The sequence below is a fragment of the Aphidius gifuensis genome, linkage group LG1 (genome assembly GCF_014905175.1).
Source record: "Aphidius gifuensis isolate YNYX2018 linkage group LG1, ASM1490517v1, whole genome shotgun sequence".
Classification (NCBI taxonomy): domain Eukaryota; kingdom Metazoa; phylum Arthropoda; class Insecta; order Hymenoptera; family Braconidae; genus Aphidius; species Aphidius gifuensis.
In genome coordinates this window covers 788899-811618 of record NC_057788.1, presented here as the reverse complement: position 1 = coordinate 811618, position 22720 = coordinate 788899, and the positions used below count along the sequence as shown (strand labels likewise).

At 24.6% G+C, this 22720-nt stretch overlaps 5 protein-coding genes across 7 annotated transcripts; 3 read left to right on the top strand and 2 right to left on the bottom strand.

Moving 5' to 3' along the window:
- The first annotated feature begins 187 nt into the window (after window positions 1–187).
- LOC122847799 (chaoptin-like) lies at window positions 188–12485 on the top strand. The gene is made up of 5 exons (XM_044145655.1): window positions 188–601; window positions 665–905; window positions 5688–5866; window positions 5966–6316; window positions 11451–12485. Exons 1-5 carry the CDS (start codon window positions 188–190, stop codon window positions 12483–12485), a joined length of 2220 nt encoding a protein of 739 aa, XP_044001590.1.
- A 474-nt stretch (window positions 12486–12959) lies between these two features.
- LOC122860711 (tyrosine-protein kinase transmembrane receptor Ror2) lies at window positions 12960–16141 on the top strand. The gene is made up of 2 exons (XM_044164637.1): window positions 12960–13229; window positions 13323–16141. The coding sequence occupies exons 1-2, from the start codon at window positions 13151–13153 to the stop codon at window positions 15263–15265; spliced, it is 2022 nt and encodes a 673-aa protein (XP_044020572.1). The 5' UTR covers window positions 12960–13150; the 3' UTR covers window positions 15266–16141.
- Window positions 15261–19672, bottom strand: LOC122860713 (sorting nexin-27). 3 transcript variants are annotated; one of them, XM_044164638.1, is made up of 8 exons: window positions 19325–19380; window positions 19140–19215; window positions 18685–19062; window positions 18477–18614; window positions 18180–18404; window positions 17796–18106; window positions 17181–17701; window positions 16140–17112 (listed from the first exon to the last, which is right to left on the bottom strand). In XM_044164638.1, the coding sequence occupies exons 3-8, from the start codon at window positions 19038–19040 to the stop codon at window positions 17044–17046; spliced, it is 1620 nt and encodes a 539-aa protein (XP_044020573.1). In that variant the 5' UTR covers window positions 19041–19062; window positions 19140–19215; window positions 19325–19380; the 3' UTR covers window positions 16140–17043. The 3 variants fall into 3 exon arrangements, with proteins under 3 accessions (XP_044020575.1, XP_044020573.1, XP_044020574.1); XM_044164639.1 differs by lacking the exon at window positions 19325–19380 and adding an exon at window positions 19306–19321; XM_044164640.1 differs by having other exon boundaries at window positions 15261–17112; window positions 18685–19672.
- Window positions 19673–19754: 82 nt separating this feature from the next.
- LOC122860710 (programmed cell death protein 2) lies at window positions 19755–21009 on the top strand. The gene is made up of 3 exons (XM_044164636.1): window positions 19755–20161; window positions 20228–20663; window positions 20736–21009. The coding sequence occupies exons 1-3, from the start codon at window positions 19792–19794 to the stop codon at window positions 21007–21009; spliced, it is 1080 nt and encodes a 359-aa protein (XP_044020571.1). The 5' UTR covers window positions 19755–19791.
- Window positions 21010–21018: 9 nt separating this feature from the next.
- On the bottom strand, window positions 21019–22128 carry LOC122860709 (3-oxoacyl-[acyl-carrier-protein] reductase FabG-like). The gene is made up of 3 exons (XM_044164635.1): window positions 21681–22128; window positions 21403–21604; window positions 21019–21331 (listed from the first exon to the last, which is right to left on the bottom strand). Exons 1-3 carry the CDS (start codon window positions 21995–21997, stop codon window positions 21089–21091), a joined length of 762 nt encoding a protein of 253 aa, XP_044020570.1. The 5' UTR covers window positions 21998–22128; the 3' UTR covers window positions 21019–21088.
- Between the last annotated feature and the right edge of the window lie 592 nt (window positions 22129–22720).

The window sequence follows — 22720 nt, the reverse complement described above, 5'->3', positions numbered from 1 at the left end:
TTATGAAAATGGAAAAATTCCGAATATTCAAAAATTTGCTTTTTCATGTTTAAAAAAACTGAAAAATCTGGTTGTAACAAATTGCAATCTGAGTACAGTGGACCCTCATGCATTTGATGGCCTTGATAATATTAAATATATAAGTTTATCATCGAATAAAATAAAATCCATTGATAATAAACTATTTATGAATAAAAATTTATTGATGCTTGACTTGAGTGATAATTTATTGACTCATATTAAAAAAGACACATTTATTGGTGTCAGAACAGGTGTATTGGATATTTCAAATAATAAAATTGTAGAAATTGATAATGGTGCTTTCAAAGACATGAATCTCAATCATCTGTTCTATTACAATAATAATGATGGAGTATTTGTTAATTCTCGTTATTGGTATATTGATGATTCACAAATTGAAGTTAATTGTGCAACTCAAAAAACATACAGAATTTGCATAAAGGGTGAAACTTTATCATCTGTTGACATACCAAATAAATATTCATTTTCTAAATCATCATTAACGTCTTTTGTCGGGTGGCTTATAACAAGTGACACACTCGAAATATTTGACGAAAAAATATCGGCAATGGGTAAATATGTATTTAAAGATTTGCTATTTACAAATTATCCAAAAACATTAAATATTCATAAAACTATTAAGAGTGAATTTTTAATTCATCCTGAATCATTTGAAGGTTTGTTAAATTTGGAAAATTTGATATTAGATGTTGGACCAATTTCTCTCAAAGAAAATCTATTTGATCCCTTAATATCACTAAATTACTTGAAAATTGAAATTAAATATAATCCACAATCACCTTCGAAATATATTAATAATGTATTGAAAACTGTTCCAAGTATAAGAGTATTGGAAATTCTCAATAGTGATTCAATTAATATTTGTAATAATCCAATATCCAATGAGAATTCACTGCCAATCACTGGACTTTATTATACAGGCGGTTCAATAATTACATTACCAACAAATGCATTAATTTGTTTATGGAATTTGGAAAAATTGACGATTGAAGCATTTGATTCAATGACCGTTCTCAAATATATATCTGGCATTCAATTAACTGCATTTGTGAATAGTCTTACTAAATCATAATAAAATTATTGAAATCGATGATAAATCATTGATGAAATCTGGTAACAATAATTTACAACTTGTCAATTTAAGTTATAATGAAATTTCAATGATTACAAAAGATACTTTTAAAGGTCTTAATTGCATTCAGTTGGATTTATCACAGAATAAAATTAGCCACGTTGAAAATGATGCATTTGAAGGTACCAATATTCAAGATATGTTTCTATTTAATAATTCTATTGTCGATGTCAAAAGTAAAGCCTGGAAGATTCCGTCATTTACTATTGTTACATTAAACAAACCAGTACATGCTGTACCATATTGTGTATTAAGAACAGGAGAAGTCACACATTGTGATCGTTGTCAATTTAGAATGTGTTATCCCCTTATATTGCGGTATGGTTGAATCATCAAAACATATACAAATAATTATTATTATCTCGGAATATTCATAATTATCAATGGTTTTCAATTAAAATAGAATCATTCTAGTATTTTTATTCTCAAAAAATATATAATATACGTTGTAAATTAATATGCCCAATGTATAAAAATATTATAAACAATATCGCAATCAAAAAAATTAATTTATAATAAATTTAATCAACAAAAATATAAATAAAATATTTTAGGTATATAAATATATTAATAAACAATATTGTCTTGTCAATTTACTGATGAAAAATAAGTAATTTAAAAAAAAATTTTTTTTTTTTTTTTCTCGTTCGATTAAAATAAATTTATTCATTCTAAATATATCGAATCAAAAAATGAAAAAAATTTATTCAACAATGTAATAGTTAAAAGTTAAATAAACAGTATAAAAGAAAAAAATTTACACTAAATATTTATTAGCACATTTTTGATCCCAGTTATTTTTATTATTTGACTACTTTTCATGCATTTATTTTTGGATCACTTTAACTAAATAAAAAATTAGGTCAAGAAAATGATTCAAAAATTAATTACTTTTTTTTTTTTTATTACATAGTAAAAAAGAAAAAAAGGGATCAGCTATAATAGTACACATTTATCTATAGTTACTAATTATTTAGGTTATTACATAATCTTTTTTTTTTTTTTTTTTTTAACAAAAAGTTTCAGTTGAAATTATAATAACAAAAATTATCAGCACGAAAAATTAATTACTCATTGTTACTCATAGTGTTTATGGTTTAGCTACATTGCGTTTGAATATTGAACTAAATAAAAAAAACTGTTATTATTTACTGTCGGACTCAGGTGTTCTCAAACAGGTGTTCTCTGTCATAGAGCGTCATAGATCAAAAATTTTAAAAAAATATTTACTATTCAGAATTTTATGTATATCTATCTACCATGCACGACTTACGAGTTACCCTGCGTATATATCGTCGCATTAAAGGATAAAGGGCGTAAGTGCCAAAAACGTCAATTTTAAAGGAAGAAGGGCGTAAGTGCAAATTTATTAATTTTTGGGTTTTTCATCTAATTTTAAGGCTTTAAAAAAAAAAAAGGAAAAAGGGCGTAACAACCTTTTATAAAGAATGAAAGGCGTATGTCCAGGGACTTACGCCTTTTTTCCATTATCAAAATCATTTTTAATAGAAGATGAAGGGCGTATGTCCAAGGATTTACGCCTTTTTTCCGTTATCAAAATAATTTTTGATAAAAGATGAAGGGCGTATTTCCAATTTTATTTTCAATTTATTCAAAGGTAGTGTTTTTAAATTATTGATTATTTATTCATAATTATCAATAAATAAATGATCAGTCTATGTACACTGCCTTTGAATAAATTGAAAATAAAATTGGAAATGCTCCATCTTTATCAAAAATTATTTTGATAACGGAAAAAAGACGTAAGTCCCTGGACATACGCCCTTTATCCTTTATCAAAGGTTGTTACGCCCTTTTTCCTTTTTTTTTTTTTAAGCCTTAAAATTAGATGAAAATCCCAAAAGTTAATAAATTTGCACTTACGCCTTTTTTCCGTTATTAAAAAAAAAATTCCCAAAAATGGCACTAACGCCCTTCATCCTTTAATGCGACGATATATATATATATATATTTTTATCAGCAGCCAGTATAGGTGATTCTATTCGTTTATCTGTGTCTTTTTATTGTAATAAAAATATTTGAACAAATTGACAAAATTTCAAAAAAATCAACAAAAAAAACGTAATGCATGTTTTTAAATTATATATGGAGAATTAGTTTTCGAATAAAATATTACTTTTATATTTCTACCGTTACTAAGTATATGTGAAAAATCTCTCTTCAGTTGATTGTTTAATTTTTGATATTTATTTAATATAATTTGAAAGAAGCTGTACTGTTGGTGATAAGGAGTAAGTTGTCCTAAATTTTAAAGACGCGACAAGTAGATAATAAATATGGCAATTGTTTTGCAACTCAAACGAGTATTTGTATTATGATAAAAAAAACAATATTTGGTGAGTTTCTATATGTATGAACATGTCACAATAAAAAAATACTGATAATAAAATGATAAAAAAATTTAATGGATTATTTCTGGGTAGCCGTTGGGAGTATAAAATAGAGTGAATAAACTTAAAACATCAGAATGTCTGGTCTAACTTTAAATTTTATATTGAAATACGTTGCATTTGTTACTTCATAATCGATTAATTTAAAAAAAATTATATACGGGATTTATCCACGGGGTAATGACACTTTGAAATCAGTGCTTCATTGTAATATACATCCACAATGAATATCAATAAAAGTTTGTGGATAATAATTAAATTATTATTAATATATCCATCGTCGTTGGTTTTTTCGGAGACCCATTATTGTTATAGAACAATTATGGGAACCTACAAAAATTGTAGGACAGGTAATTGGACATTTTTTAGAGACAGCGATTCGGTCATAAAAATATATCCTAATAAAATTGAAATAACAAATAAAAAAGTTAACATCTTTGAAAATAATGCATTGAAAAATATATCATCATCTTCATCGATCGAATCTTTACAACTAAATTTGGCTGATATTGAATTGCATATAGAACCACGTGCATTTACAAATTTAGCAGCATTGGAAAATTTGGAGATTAATTCAGCCTCTGTTTTGTTGGACACTGATATTTTTTATGGTTTAAATAATTTAAAATATCTGAAAATTCAACTGGCGAATGAAACAAAGTCATATCTCAATGATTTGCTGGATAAACATTTAAATTTACATAAATTGGAATTTGTTAATCATCAAGATGTCGACATTTGTGATTTCACGAAACAAAATACTTCTCTCAATATATTTGAACTTCAATATACTGGTGGTTCTATGACAGTAGTAACACGTCAATCATTTTATTGTTTAAAAAATCTTCAACAGCTTACAATACGAGAAAGCAATTTAACTTTAATTTCATCTGGTTCATTTAATGTATTGAAGAAATTAAAAAAAGTGTCTTTCATATCAAATAATAAATTGACTCATATAGCTTCAAGTGTATTTAATGTCCGAAACTTGGAAGTTATTGACTTGAGCAATAATTCAATAAATAAACTTGATAAAAGAGCATTTGAAATTGACAGTAACAAATTAACATTACTCAACTTGAGCTACAACTCGCTGGACATTATCAAAGAAGAAATTTTTCAAAATATCAAATGCAGACTTATTGATCTTACACAAAGTCAAATTATTGCTATTCTTGATGGAGCATTTAATAACTCACGTGTTAATATGATATTTCTATTTAATAATAATTTGATCACTATCAATAATTTGAAGTGGGGTGTAAATGATGATACAATTGTTTATTATAAATATATAAATTATGATACTGCCATAAATCTGTATAATAATTTTGGAAATAAATCAGTGAAATCAATAAGTTTGATCGATTCTAATGACAGTATATGTTACCCCAGTAACTTATATTATTTTCAAATTTGTAAAACGACAAGCATGAAACTTAAATTAGTAAAAAATCTTATTGATAATTGGCAACCTTTAACACTCGAAATAACAGACCACAATATTTCATCAATTGAAGAAAATGCATTTCAGAATTTGAGTATAAAAGCTTTGATTATTAATTCTTTTGCTACGATATTGTCCTTATATCCTTATTCATTTACTGGATTGGAAAAACTTGAATATCTTAAACTCAATACTCTGCCAATTGAAATCAAATCACATATTTTTGACTGTCTAACGTCATTAAGATCTCTAGAAATTACAGTAGATGAATCATCCACTATACCTCCATGTCATTTATTTAAAAATGTCAAATTATTAGAAGCTTTATTACTGTCTCATCAAGATAAAGTCAATATTTGTGATAAAAACATATGCACAAATGATAATTTTAATTTAACTCGCCTTCATTATGAATATGGAAAATTTACAAACTTACAACAACTTGCTTTTTCGTGTTTAAAGCAACTTGAACACATTGCTGTAACCAATAGTAATCTAGAAACGATTGAACCCCATGCATTTGACGGTCTTAATAATATCAAATATTTGAGTCTATCATCAAATCAAATACAAAAAATTTATAATAATGTATTTACGAATTTGAATTTATCATCGCTTGACTTGAGTTATAATTTGTTAACTCATATTAAAAAAGATACATTTTATGGAATGCAAACAAAAGCATTGGATATTTCCTATAATAAAATTATTGAAATTGATAATGGTGCATTTAAAGATATACATCTTGATCATCTTTATTACCATAAAAATGTTGGTGTTTTTGATAACACTAGATTTTGGTATATCGATGATTCTCAAATTGAAGATAATTGCGTTATTGATAAATTATACAAAATTTGTATGAAGAACAAATCTTTATCATTTGTTTCCTTACAAAATCCTGAGAAAAGCTCATTTTCAAATTTTTTACAGTTACCAAGTAACAAACTTGAATTCACTGGAGATAAAATATCATCAATCAATGAATATGCATTTAAAGGATCAAATATTCAAGTATTTTTGAAAACATTAATCATACGTAAAACAATTAAAAGTGAATTTATCATTCATCCAAAATCATTTGATGGTTTAACGAAATTAGAAAATTTAGAATTAAACGTTGGACTGATTCAACTAAAAGAAAATTTATTTGATCGTTTAACGTCACTTAATTATCTTCGTATTGAAATTAAATATAATCCACAATCACCTTCGAAATATATTAATAATGTGCTGAAAACTGTTCCAAGTATAAGAGTATTGGAAATTTTGAATAGCGATTCGGTAAATATTTGTGATAATCCAGAATCCTTTATAAATATACTACCAATAACAGGACTTTATTACACTGGTGGTTTAATTAGTACGTTACCACGAAATTCATTGAAATGTCTACGAAATCTGGAAAAATTGTCAATATCAGAAACACAATTGACGACAATTGAACCTGGTGTATTCGATTCACTAGACAATCTCAAATATATTCATTTGGCATTCAACAAATTAACTCGTATTTCCACTGGTATTTTTGATAATCTAAAAAATATCATTACCCTTGACCTGAATCATAATAAAATAATTAAAATTGATGATAAATCATTGAGGAAATACAGTGAAAATAATCTACATCTTCTCAATTTAAGTTACAATGAAATTCCAATTATTAAAAAAGATACTTTTGAAGGTTTTAAATGCAGTCAGTTGGATCTATCACACAATAAAATTAGCCACATTGAAGATGATGCATTTAAATATACCAAAATACACGATATATTTTTATTTAATAATAATATCATTTTGCCAATAAAAGAAGCTTGGAAGATTCCATCATTTACATTTGTTCATGTTAAAAAACCATCGTATTTCATATCATTCTGCTCAGGAAAACGAACAAGAATTTGTGATCACTCAGGATTGTGTGAGTCTAGATGCGTTGATTACATTTCTAGTCCACCAGGATTAGGATAAAATGGGATAAAATAAATTAAAATATAAATATCATACTTGCTGTTTTTGACTATGAATTTTTCTAGTACATATAATATAATTAACTCGGAAAATGAAAATAATCTAACTCATTATTAGATTTAATTGAAAAATAAGTATTAATCATCTAAGTACTTGTTTGTCATATTTATGCTAACCAATATTATTCAATTATTTATCATCAATTCGAAACGAGAAAGAATATTGTGAATATAAGTATAAAATCTTTCGCCAGTGAAGTACATAGAATTTAAAAAAATCAAGTTATTTAAATAAGAAAAAAAATAATAATAAAATATAAAACCACTTGGCAACACAATTGTCACGTCATGATTTAATTTCTATGAAAAATAAATGACGAGCTTTTGTTAATAAGATAAGGTATATGAGAATCAGATGAGATAAAAAAAGTACCATTTATTTTAATTCTTTTATCAAAGTCTGTCGTAACAAACTATCAAAAAATTAAATGTCATAAATTATGACTCATAATTAATTCTATTATACGTTTCGTTTTTTTATTTTTTTTATTTGAACTGTAATTCTATACAATAGCATAATATGACTGTTTTCATCGAAAAAAAAAGACCTAAATTTTTTTTTAATTTCATCACATAACATAATGATATAATGTTGAAAATAGTTAATAAGTAGCTTCTTTTTATTTCAATGTCATTATCTTGAAGAGATAAATCAATTAAAAATAACAAAACTTAAAAATTATATAAGAATAAATGAAAATAATGTAATTCATATTTTTTACTAAAAAGTTATCCAGGATTTAAATGAGATTTTTCTATGGAAAAGTTTTATTTGAAAAAAAAAAAAAAAGACACGTAAATTATCACTGTTTAAATAAAGCAATTATCAAACAATATTAGTAACTCAAATGAATATTTAAATCATGATAAAGAAGAATTCGGTACATTTTATTAAAATTTTATCCACTCTAAAAAATATACTGACAATAAAAATGTAAGGAATTATAAGATTAGTTTCGGTTGATGAATGATATAAAAAAAAAAAATTAACTCTGACCTTATATTATTAGTAAAATAAGTGGTTTATTAAATATATACTCACAATGAATAATATTGAAATTTCGTGGATAGTAATTAAATCATAATTATTATTCCATCTATTGTTTGTTTTTTCTAAAACAACTTACTGTCATACAACAATCATGGGAATTCACAAAAGTTGTGAAGCAGGTAATTGGATATTTTTTGAAGAAAACGATTTAATTATTGAAAAATATCCTGGCGAAATTGAACAAATAAAAAATTAACGTTTTAAAAATTTATTTAAGAATGTAAATAAAAATTGAATAAAAATTGAATAAGCAATATAAAAAAAAAAATTTACACTAAATGTATATGTTACACAAAAAATATTTATTTTAATTTTACCGTTGTATTTTTTTTCAAACATCAACAATTGTCATTTTATATCCGATTATTATCGAGATCATTCGAAAAATAAAAAATAAAATAAATGATACTTGTGCTATAAATTGTAAAAAAATACATTCCCTACTCGAATGAACTCTTTGTAAGAATGATAAATAAAATAAGAATAATAATAGACACTGCGGTATCTAGATAAACAAAAAAATTATTTACTTTTATATATAGAGTAAAAACTTTGAGCATCTTGGTGGTTTATTATCTTGTCTATAGTATATTGAAAATAAAATGCCATTCCTTCTCCATCAATTTTCTATCTTGTTATATTTCTCCAATAATTATATAATTATTTTCCGAATAAAAAATTACTTTTATATTTCTATTGTTACTAAGTATATTATGTATAGAAATAATCTTGCTTCAGTTTGTGATAACTGTTTAATTTTTGATATTTATTTGATATAATTTAGAAGAAGCTGTACCGTTGATGATAACAACCATGTTGTCGAGCGTTTTAAAAAAGCGACAAGTAAATACAAAAATTTTTTGTAACTAGGTATTTGTACTATGATAAAAAAAATAATTTTGTGAGTTTCTATATATGAACATGTTATCGCAATGTAGTTAAAACTACTGATAAAAGATGATAAATAAATTATTTCCGGGTTGGCGTTAGAAGTATAAATAGAAGTGAATAAACTTAAAACATCTGAGTGTCTGGTGTAACTTTAAATTTGACATAAAATTACGTCGCATTTGATACTTCAAACCCGATTGTTTGAAAAAAATTATATACTTGAAATTTACCAACGGGTAACTAACTCGTTAAAATCAGTGGTTCATTCTGATATACATGCACAATGAATAACATTCAAATTTTGTGGATAATAATTAAATTATTATTGTTATTAATATATCCGTCGTCGTTTGTATCTTCGGAGACAAATTATTGTTATACAACTATCACGGGCATCTACAAAAAATGTGAGTCAGGTAACTGGACATTTTTTAGAGACAACGATTCAGCTATTAAAAAATATCCTGATAAAATTGAAATAACAAATAAAAAAGTTAACGTCTTTCAAGATAAAGCATTAGAAAGTATGTCATCATCGTCATCAATTAAATCTTTACAACTCAATTTGGCTGATACAAAATTACATATTGACCCACTTGCTTTTTCAAATTTAGCAGCATTGGAAAATATTGAAATTAATTCGGCCTCTGTTTTATTGGATACTGATATTTTTCATGGTTTGAATAATTTAAAATATCTGAAAATTCAAGTGGCCAATGAAACACAATCATATCTCAATGATTTGCTGGATAAACATTTAAATTTACATAAATTGGAATTTGTTAATCATCAAGATGTCGACATTTGTGATTTCACACGACAAAATACTTCTCTCAATATATTTGAACTTCAATATACTGGTGGTTCCATGACAGTAGTAACACGTCAATCATTTTATTGTTTAAAAAATCTTCAACAGCTCACAATACGGGAAAGCAACTTAACTTTGATTTCATCTGGTTCATTCAATGTATTAAAGAAATTAAAAAAAGTGTCTTTTATATCAAATAATAAATTGACTCATATAGCTTCAAATGTATTTAATGTCCGAAACTTGGAAATTATTGACTTGAGTAATAATTCAATAAATGAAATTGATAAAGGAGCTTTTGAAATTGTAAGTAACAAATTATCACTACTCAACTTGAGCTACAACTCGCTGGACATTATTAAAGAAGGAATTTTTCAAAATATGAAATGCGATGTTATCGATCTCACACAAAGTCAGATCGTTGCTATTCTCGATGGAGCATTTAATTCCGCACATGTTAATAAAATTTATCTATTTAATAATGATTTGTTTACTGTTAATAATTTGAATTGGGGTTTTAATGATAATACAATTGTTTATTATCAATATATAAAATATGATACTGCCATAATAAATATGTATAATAATTTTGGAAACAAATCTAAGGAATCATCAAATTTGATCAATTTTAATGACAGTATATGTTACTTCAGTAAGTTATATTATTTTCAAATTTGTAAAACAACAAGCACGAAACTTAAATTAGTCAAAAATCTTATTGATAATTGGCAACCTTCAACACTCGAAATAACAGACCACAATATTTCATCAATTGAAGAAAATGCATTTCAGAATTTGAGTATAAAAATTTTGATAATTAATTCTTTTTCTACGATATTGTGCTTATATCCCTCATCATTTACTGGATTGAAAAAACTCGAATATCTTAAACTCAATACTCTGCCAATTGAAATCAAATCAAATATTTTTGACTGTCTAACGTCATTAAGATCTCTAGAAATTACAATAGATGAATCATCCACTATACCTCCCTGTCAGTTATTTAAAAATGTCAAATTATTAGAAGCTTTATTACTGTCTCATCAAGATAAAGTAAATATTTGTGATAAAAAATTATGCACAAATGATAATTTTAATTTAACAAATCTTCATTATGAATATGGAAAATTTACAAACTTACAACAACTTGCATTTTCGTGTTTGAAGCAACTTGAACACATTGCTGTAACCAATAGCAATCTAGAAACGATTGAACCCCATGCATTTGACGGTCTTAATAATATCAAATATTTGAGTCTATCATCAAATCAAATACAAACAATTGATAGTGATGTATTTACGAATTTGAATTTATCATCGCTTGACTTGAGTTATAATTTGTTGACTCATATTAAAAAAGATACATTTTATGGAATGCAAACAAAAGCATTGGACATTTCCTATAACAAAATTATTGAAATTGATAATGGTGCATTTAAAGATATGAATCTTGATCATCTTTATTACCATAATATTGTTGGTGTTTTTGATAACGCTCGATTTTGGTATATCGATGATTCTCAAATTGAAGATAATTGCCTTATTGATAAATTATACAAAATTTGTATGAAGAACAAATCTTTATCATTTGTTTCCTTACAAAATCCTGAGAAAAGCTCGTTTTCCAATTTTTTACAGTTACCCAGTAACAAACTTGAATTTATTGGAGATAAAATATCATCAATCAATGAATATGCATTTAAAGGATCAAATATTCAAGTATTTTTGAAAACATTAATCATACATAAAACAATTAAAAGTGAATTTATCATTCATCCAAAATCATTTGATGGTTTAACGAAATTAGAAAATTTAGAATTAGACGTTGGACCGATTCAACTAAAAGAAAATTTATTTGATCGTTTAACGTCACTTAATTATCTTCGTATTGAAATTAAATATAATCCACAATCACTTTCGAAATATATCAATAATGTGCTGAAAACTGTTCCAAGTATAAGAGTATTGGAAATTTTAAATGATGTTTCAATTAATATTTGTAATAATCCAATATCCAATGAGAATTCACTGCCAATCACTGGACTTTATTATACAGGTGGTTCAATAATTACATTACCAACAAATGCATTAATTTGTTTATGGAATTTGGAAAAATTGTCAATATCAAAAACACAATTGACGACAATTGAAGCTGGTGTATTTGATTCAATGACCGTTCTCAAATATATATACTTGGCATTCAACAAATTAACTCATATTTCTACTGGTATTTTTAATAGTCTTAATAATTTAATTACACTCGAGCTAAATCATAATAAAATTATTGAAATTGATGATAAATCATTGATAAAATCTGGTAACAATAATCTACAGCTTCTCAATTTAAGTTATAATGAAATTCCAATTATTAAAAAAGATACTTTTGAAAGTTTTAAATGCAGTCAGTTGGATCTATCACACAATAAAATTAGCCACATTGAAGATAATGCATTTAAAGATACTGACATTCACGATATATTTTTATTGAATAATGCTATCAGTGATATAAAAATTAAAGCCTGGAAGATTCCTTTATTTACTTTTGTTCATGTTATGAAACCATCGTATTTCATATCATTCTGTTCAGGAAAACGAACAAGAGTTTGTGATCATTCAGGATCATGTGAGTTCAAATGCATTGATTACAATTCCAATCCACCAGGATTAGGATAATATAAATTAAAATATCAATATGCTGACTGTTCATTTTTTTAGTATAAAAATGATGGGTACCAGCTCTTTATATAGAACGCATGATAAAACATGGTATCAATATTCAAGATATGTTTCTATTCAATAATTCTATCGTCGTTGTAAAAAAAAAAAAGTCTGTTATAAAAATATTATAAACTATTATAAATTATAATAAATTGAATTAACAAATATATAAATATTAATGAAAAATATCATCTCGTCATTTTACAAATAAAAAAAAATTTTACAAATATAAAAAAAAAAAAATCTTTTATTTCATGTTCTATTAAAATAAAATTATCTATTTAAAATACATCGAAATAAAAATTGAATAAACAACATTAAAAAAAAATTTATATTTCATATTAATTTTAAATTTTCCCGCTGCATTTTTATTCAAACATCGCCATTTTATATCCGATTATAATCGAAATCATTCGGAAAAAAAAAAAATAAATAACCGAACCCGGCGCGTATGCCGTATAGTAGAAAATCGAAGTGTGTCATAAAATATAAACAAATAATATATATAAAAACATGTCAAAAAAATAACAATACCATAATAAAAACGAAGTAAATTTTTAAATAATTAATAAATTAAGTTAATATTTGTTGTTAATTTGTAAAATAATTTATTTAATAAAATGATATTATCATTATTTTTAATATTTTTAATTAACATAATCAATGTAAATAGTTTATCATCATCAGAATCATCATCAAGTAAGTAAAAAAATAATTAAATAAATTGTATTTTTTAAATATTACTACGAAAAATAAATGAATAATCAAAAAATCTTATGTAAATTAATTTAGATAATCAAGGATATTGTGCTCCATACAATGGCAACATTTGTAAAAAATATTTAACTGGTTTTGTATGGTTCAATGATACAAAAGACAATCGTGGTGGTTGGCTCAATGAACAGACAACAATAAATTTATGGGATGAGTTAATATCAACACTAAAAGAACCATGTCGTTCAGCTGCTGAAAAAATGTTATGCATGTATGCATTTCCAAGTTGTTATAAATCAGAAAAACTACAACTTTGTTATGAAGATTGTCAAGCAATAAGACATGAATTTTGCTTCAACGATTGGGCACTTATTGAAGACAACAAACAACGTCAAATATTTATAAGATCACGTGGTAATTTTCGTCTTCCTGATTGTGATTTATTACCAAAACTTGATGATAATAAAATAACATGTTCACATGTACATTTAACTGATATTAATACAAATCAAGTAACATATGATTGTATTAAAAATAATGGTAGATTTTACATGGGTAATATGAATAAAACTAAAAATGGATTAAATTGTCAATCATGGTCATCACAAATACCACATTATCATAATAAACCACCAAATGTATTTCCACAAATTAAAAATGGTAAAAATTATTGTCGTAATGCTGGTGGTGATGAAAAATTACCATGGTGTTTTACAACAGATCCATTGGTACGTTGGGAACATTGTGATATACCACAATGTGATAATCAAACAACAACATCACAAGATTTTACAATAAGCAATACAAATTACAATGAAAATGATGAATTCATAAATAACATACTTATTAATCCATTATTTATAACATTAACAATAACAATAATAACAATATTATTAATAATAATAATAGCTACATTATATTTATTATTATTAAATAATAAAAAATCTAATAGAAAAAATAATAGTACAATAAATAATAGTATAAATATCAATACAAGATATTGTACAACACAAGATAATGATAATATTAATATTGATCTTGATAAATTACCAAATAATGATGCATATCATAAAACATCAGCTCAATTAAATCCAAAACTTGAAAAATTAGAATTTCCACGTAATAATATAATATACATAAGAGATATTGGTCAAGGTGCATTTGGACGTGTATTTCATGCAAAAGCACCAGGTTTAATTGACAATGAAGAATTTACAAATGTTGCTGTTAAAATGCTTAAAGAAGAAGCATCACAAGATTTACTTGTTGATTTTGAACGTGAAGCATGTTTACTTGCTGAATTTGATCATTCAAATATTGTTAAATTACTTGGTGTATGTGCAATTGGACATCCAATGTGTTTGTTATTTGAATATATGGGTCGTGGTGATTTAAATGAATATTTACGTTCATGTATTACTAAAAATAATATAAAATATTATCATAATAAAGATGATAATAATTATATTAAGGTATCACATATAGATTTAATTAATATATCATTACAAATTGCATCTGGTATGGTTTATTTATCTGATCGTAAATTTGTACATCGTGATTTAGCAACAAGAAATTGTTTAATAAATGATAATATGATTGTTAAAATTGCTGATTTTGGTTTATCACAAAAAATATATTTACAAGATTATTATAAAGGTGATGAACAGGATGCAATACCAGTTAGATGGATGCCATTAGAAAGTATATTATATAATAAATATACAATTGAATCTGATGTATGGGCATATGGTGTTTGTTTATGGGAAATATTTAGTTTTGCATTACAGCCATATTATGGTATGACACATGAAGAAGTTGTTAAATATATTAAAGATGATAATGTATTGCAATGTCCTGATAATACACCAGCATCAATTTATGATTTAATGAAATATTGTTGGAGTAAAAAACCAAATGATAGACCATCATTTAGAATTATTTATGATACACTTGATAATATTAAACATCAAATTGAAATTGATTATAAAAAACATAATATTTCACTACAAATTCATATTTAAATATTTAAAATTTTCATTTTTTAATTATAAATTCATTTTTTTTAAACAGAAAGTCTGATTAGTTAATATGTAAAAAACAAATTACAACATTTTTTCCTTATTTTCTTTTAAAGAATGTATTTTAATACTCAGGATTCAAAAAAAAAAAAAAAAAACGAAAAAAAAAGTATTTTTAACTTTCTAATTAAACTAATTAACAAACATAAATTTTATTATTTATATTATTATTATTATATTGGAATTTATTTATTCATTTGTCTTTTATACTCTTCATATGTTCATCTAATGTCTTTAATTTAATTTCTAAACTAATTTCTCTCGAGAAAAAAATAGCATAACAATTATTTCGATTTTTTTTTTTTTAAAATAACATTTTGTTTTTTATTTTATTTTATTTATAATCAGCAAATAACTATAGTCGTAATGTGTATGTATATTTAAAGATATCATGGCTACAATTAAATTCAAGTATTATTATAATTTTTTTTAATTTTCATTTTCATACAACGTGCTTTTTTGTTTTTTTTAATTTTCAAAAAATTTATAAACTCGTTGGTGTTTTTTTTTTTACATTACCAAGGAAATTTGTAACAAATTTTTAAAATTTAAATGTTTTAATAATCATTTAATAATTTATAATAAACAAAAAATATGTAAAATATATATATATATTTTTTTTAAGTTTTTATTTTTCAACGAAATATTAAAATTTATGTACGTAATTATATTTTGAGCCTAGTGTACAACAGGCTTGATAAACAAAAAAAAAAAAAGAATAAATTTCTTGCTGATAATAATGTATGGCGTTAATTAAAAAATAAAAAATAAATGTCTTATTATTATTAATAATAAAAAATAAAAGTCAACTAAATAAACTTGAGTTGTTTTTTAAAAAATTAAAATATTTACATTTAATTTGCTATTTTTTTTCTTAGTGCAATGATGATTCATGTTGAGCTATACTGTTTGACATTATATTAAATAATAATTATGCTAATTAGGTAATAGGCCGGACAAATTATTAAGCCGTTAATTATTATTAAATAATAATAACAATAATATATCTTAAATTTATAAAGTAATATTTTTTGTAATACTTTTACATCTCATTTTGATAATTCAATCATCAACAGTCATTGGATATCAGATCATTATTAATTTTTTTTTTATAATTTTGGATTATTCAAAGGAGTTCATTCATTTTTTTTTTTTTTATCTTTCACATTATTAATTATATTTAATTTTCAAATATAGATAACACGAAATATCTAACAGCAACAAAAATTTAAAAATTATTTTTTCAACAATTATTTGTGAAAAATACTAATTGTTTTTTTAAAATTTATTATTATTTATCTTTAACACGCCAAGATAAGTAACTTGATAATTTTTAATTTTAATTTTAGTTTTATCCAGGCTACACTCGTAGCACAGTCAATGTATCTAAAAAAAACAACGAAAATTTCGAAAAAAAAGAATGAAATAATAAGTTAAATAATACTTGTGCTATAAATTTTTTTTTAAATAAAAAAAATATATTCCCAACGCGAATGAACTCCTTGGAAGAATGAAAAAAAATAAAAATTACAATTTTTTTTCTCGTCATGAAAGCCAGTTATATACACAAAAGAGAAGAAAAAAATAAAATAAAAATCTACAATTAGACTAGTAGAAAAAAAAATCACCATAAAATAAAATAATAAAAAATAAAAATAATAAAAACTGGTATCAAGATAAACAAAATAAATTATTTACTGTTTTGTTGATAAATTTATTTGTCATTCTTCACCTTCGTCCCATTTAGCCTCTTCAGCTATTCTATCAAAGCAGTCCTGAAGAAAAACATACTGCCAAGAAAAAGAAAATGAATTTAAACAACTATAATTATTAACAAATAAATAAATAAAAAACTTACATATGGAGTAAATACTTTGAGCCATCTTGGTGGTTTATTATCTTGTCTAGTATATTGAAAACAAAATGCCATTCCTTCTTCATCAATTTCCCATCTCGTTATATTTCTCCATTGAAATTCAACAACTTGTGATTCTAATGTACCATCTTCTTTAGCAGCATGTAATTTAAATGCACCAACACCAATGGCAGCAATAACATGTCCTTCTTTACGTGAATCACAAGGACAATGTGGAAATACAATATCACCATAACCACTTAATTCACGTGCTAATTTTAAATACTCATGTTTTCTTGATGCATCTTGAAGTGCTTTTAACTGATATAATCTTTCACCAGCATTAATATGACTACGATTAACTTCATCAACTGTTTGCCAAAAAATCCATGTTAATGCTTGTTCATTTAATGTACGTGATATATTAAATAACCATCTACGTATTGCTAAACATGTTGCACTTGCTGTTGAATAATTTTGTATATAAAGTGTATGTGGATGTTCATGTGGTTGTAATTTTCTTTCTAAAATGAATAATTATAAATATTAATAATACGTATATATATATAGTTATTAATTAATTAATTGATTAATTGATAATATTATGTTGTTTATTACCAAAATTATATTCAACAATTTCAAATAAATAAAAATATTTTGATGTATCATTATCAAGACCAATTTTACAACAAACAGCTTCATAAACATCTTTAGCTAAACTTGCTTTTGGTAATGTTACAAGTATTATTTCTCTATCTGGTAGCATTATTTTTAAATCAACAGCTGGTCCTTGATCACCATCATCATCTAATTTATCTGTTAAAAATTCTTGCATTGAATCACTCTCAGCAATAACACGTACTGCACATACTTTTTCAAGATATTGCTCAAGACCACGTCTTCTTGCATCCAATTGTTGTTCACTTAATCTTTAAATAATAATAATTATTATTATTATTAAGTTATATTTAATATTTCTATTAATAATATTATGTTACTTACTGAAATGGCCATTTACCAGGTAATTTTGGAAAATTAAAACCAATAAATTCTTTTTTTAATGATATATGAAGTGCTGCAAATTCACGATATCTACGTGAGCATAAATGTCGTCCAGCCATATATACATTAAATACAACAAAACGTTCATGTTTACGTTCACGTACATGATAATCAGGAACACTTATTGGTAATGAACGTTTTTCACTGTAATCTACTGATGCATAACTAAAAAAACAAACAAAAACAACAACAATGATTGTTAAATAATATAACAAATAGTTTATCAATTTAATATACCTTATATCTTCACATGGTTCAAGACGTTCAGCTTCTTGTTGTGTTACTGATATAACAGTTAATGTCAATACATCACCACCAGATTTAATTAAATCAACAACTTGTTTATGTGTTGCACCCTCGACATTAATATTATTCCTAAAAATTATAATTAATTAACAATTAAAATACTGAAAAAGTATTTATATATTAATAAGAAAAAACATACACTTCAAGAATTCTATCACCCTTACGAACACCAGCTTTTTCAGCAGCACCATGTGGTAATACAGCACTAACATGTTGCAATGGTGCATAAAGTTCACCATTTATACTTCTTAATTGTCCACCTTCACTAACTTGTCCACGTACATTAAAACCAAAACCAGTTTCTGTTTTATATATTGTAACACATCTTGGTCCTTGTCCAATTGACATTGATGATGTTGTTGTTGTTGTTGTTGTTGATGATTTTTTATCATCCATATTTTGTTGTCCATTATTTATTATTGTTGTATTATTTTCATTATTTTTATTATTTATTATTGGTGATGATTGAAGTACCTCCGATTCACAATCCGCCATTTTTTAACAATTTATTTATCCACTTGTTTTTTTTTTAAATATAAAATATACGTTTTTAAATAACAATTTATTATTATTATTTTATTTTTGCTTACATACAAGATATATTTTATGTAGCCACTGTTTTTTTTTTGAGTTATCTATGTATTTTTATTCTGTTCACCTTTTAGCATACCTAGATGATGAAAATAATAATAAAAATAAAATACCTGTGTATGTCAGGAATCAGGATAATTATTTTACTCAATTTTAATTCAATTATTACCAACAATTTTTCCACTCACATATTGTTTTTTAATGTTATAATTCATGGTCAAATTATTATCACGAGACAATTCGTCTTAAAAGTTAAAAAAAAACAAAATAATTTGATGATAATAATAATAATATTAATAATGATTAGAATGTTATTAATATACCAATTTAATTGATGATGATATGAAATTTTATTGATGATGTTACTGTGCCATTATTATTATTGGTTTTTTTTTTTAGTTATATTTACTTGTCACTTGCTGGCATTTTATATTTTTTTTTTTTCTTTTGGTTTATTTTTTATATATTTTTTTTTTCTTATCAAGAAGAGAATTGATAGAGAGAGAGAAAGAGAGAGATTGCTTGACGTCAGACACAAAAATTTGTTGAAAATACTGGCCTAAAGATTGATGTTTTTTTTTAAAGTTAACCTCACTTTTTATTAAAAAAAAAAAAAAAAAAAACTTGTTTTTTAAATTTTAATAACAAATTTATAATGGAGCACATTGTTGATCTTGGTTTTATTGAAGAGTGTGAATCTTGGCGACTTGATTCACGTTTTTTTTCAAGTAAAGTTGGAGGAAAACCATCATGGCTTGATTTAAAAAATATACCTGGTTGTGATATTGTTAAATGTAAAAAATGTAATGATCCATGTATTTTTTTATGTCAAATTTATGCTCCATATGAAAATGATGATAGTGGATTTCATAGAGTAATATTTATATTTGTTTGTAAAAATAATAATTGTTGTCAGGATAATAATAGTGATAACTTTGTTGTATTAAGATCACAATTACCAAGAGAAAATGAATTTTATTCTTCTGATCCACCTGTAGAGAGACAAGATTGGCAGCCAGACATAAGTAAGTCTACATTTTTTTTAAACAATTTTATTTTAATTAATTAATTATAATTGATATTAATTTTAGCTGCTGATAAATGGATGAAAATATGTCATGTTTGTGGACTTGCAGCACCAAGTAAATGTTCGAAATGTAAAAAAATTAATTACTGCTCAAGATCACATCAAATACATGATTGGAAAAATGGACATAAACAAAGCTGCAATGATACAAATACAGATATTATTGATAATAAAAGCTCACTATTATTTCCAGAATATGAGCTGGTTATTGAATCTGAAAAAATATCTGATGATGATGATGGTGATGTAAAGAGTGAACTTGAAAAAGAAAATAAAGAAATTGAAATATTTAATTCAATGTTGGAATCTGGTAATGCTGGTAGTTTACAAAATGATCAAGATGTTGATGCTGATTTATTAAAAATATCAACAAATGAAGAAGATGAAAATTTTATTGATTTTCGTGCTAAAATAAATAAACAACCAGATCAAGTTTTAAGGTATTTATCAAATAATTTATTTCTTTTTCTGATATAACATATTTATTTCTATTGTTTTTTGTTTGTTTGTAGATATAATCGTGGAGGTAAACCACTCTACATATCATCAAAAAATAAAATAAATAACATTCCAAATTGTGAAGAATGTGGTGGCTCAAGACAATTTGAATTTCAAATAATGCCACAATTATTAAATGATCTGGAATTAAATCATGAATTAAATAGTTTAGATTGGGGTATACTTGCTATTTTTACATGTGAAAAATCATGTGTTCCAAAGTCTGGTTATGCTAAAGAATATTTATGGAAACAAGATATTATTGATACTAAAAATGACCAACAATAAATAACACCATTCAAAAATAATCATTGTTTATTTATTTATAAAAATGTATAAAATAAATGTATGAAAAATATTTGTTAAATTAACGAGGACACAGAGCATGACGCCCACCATCAACTGGTAATGTTGCACCAGTGATAAAACTGGATTCACTACTTGCTAAAAATGCAATTGTTTTAGCAACTTCTTCTGGTTCACCTGGTCTACCAAGTGCATGAGTTGTTTTACTTCTTTCAAAAAAGTTTTTTAATTCTTCTGGTGACATTCCACTTCTTTCATGTAAATTTGTCACAACAACACCTGGATTAACTGCATTAACACGTACCTTAAATTGATAATTAATTATTTTAAATATTGATATAGTTGATTATAAATTATTATTAATTATTTACTAACTTGTTTTGATGCTAGTTCGATTGCAGTACAACGTGTAAATTGATCAACAGCTGATTTACTCATGCAATATGCCAATACACCAGGAAATGAACGAATTCCATTGACACTTGAAACATTGACAATGTTACCTTGAGTTTTAACAAGATGAGGAACAGCCAACATTGTCAAATGGTACATTGATCTCACATTTAAATTGAAGACTCTAAAAATGTTTTTTGTTATTTGGAATTTTTGCTATCATCTTGAATTTACAAGTAGAACAAATTAATAGTAATTACCTGTCATATTGATCGAGACTTGTATTTTCAATACTACCTCTTTCAATGGTACCAGCATTGTTTATTAAAACATCCAATTTTCCATAGTGTTCTATTGTCTTTTCAAGTATTTTTTTTGTATCATCTTCATTTGTTAATTCTCCGGTTATCAAAAATGGCTTACGTTCTTTACATTGTTCTGCAATTTTTTCAAGATTATCGCGATTACGACCAGTCAACGATAATGATGCACCAAGTTGTGATAAATGAATTGCTGTTGCAGCACCAATTCCAGAACTTGCTCCGGTTATTAAAACAACTTTGCCCAAAAATGCCATTTTGTTTGGTGGAATATCGATTGAAATTGATTTTTTTCTTTCTAGCTTGTTGCGTAATATGGGGCTTCTCGAATTATATGATGATTTATCAAAAACAAAATATATATATATTTATATTTGTTGATATGATAGTGAAATATCAGCTTTATTTGAAGAAAAAAAAAAAAAGAGGCAACATGTGTGTCGGTAAGGTAAATGATTTTTTTATTAATTGAGTATGTTTTTAATTTTTTTTTTTTTTTATTCAACGTTTTTGATTTTTATATTACATATAATTTTTTACTATTGTTATAATTAATTAATGTGACATGATGTCGACAATGAATAAAATTAATTAAAATTAAATTGAGATAATTGCTTGATAAAATTATTTTAAAAATTATTTATATACTTGTTGAGATTTTATGAATGAGTAAATTAAATTTTTTAAAAGAAAAACAATAATGCTAATATCTAAATTTATTGTTGAGAAAAGTAAAAATAATTGACAGTATAATCAATTAATCAAGAGACAATAGAGTATTTCAAAAATTCAGTAAGTTTAAATAAACTTATTATTACAAAATCAAATTATAATTAAACATTTTTTGAATTGGTTTTCCCAAAACGTAAACAGAAAAAAATATTATAAATATTTAAGATTATTGTATTTATATTGTTAATGAACATCAGTGAATAAAATAATCTTTCGAGGTTTTTTTTTTTTCAAATTAAAATAATGTT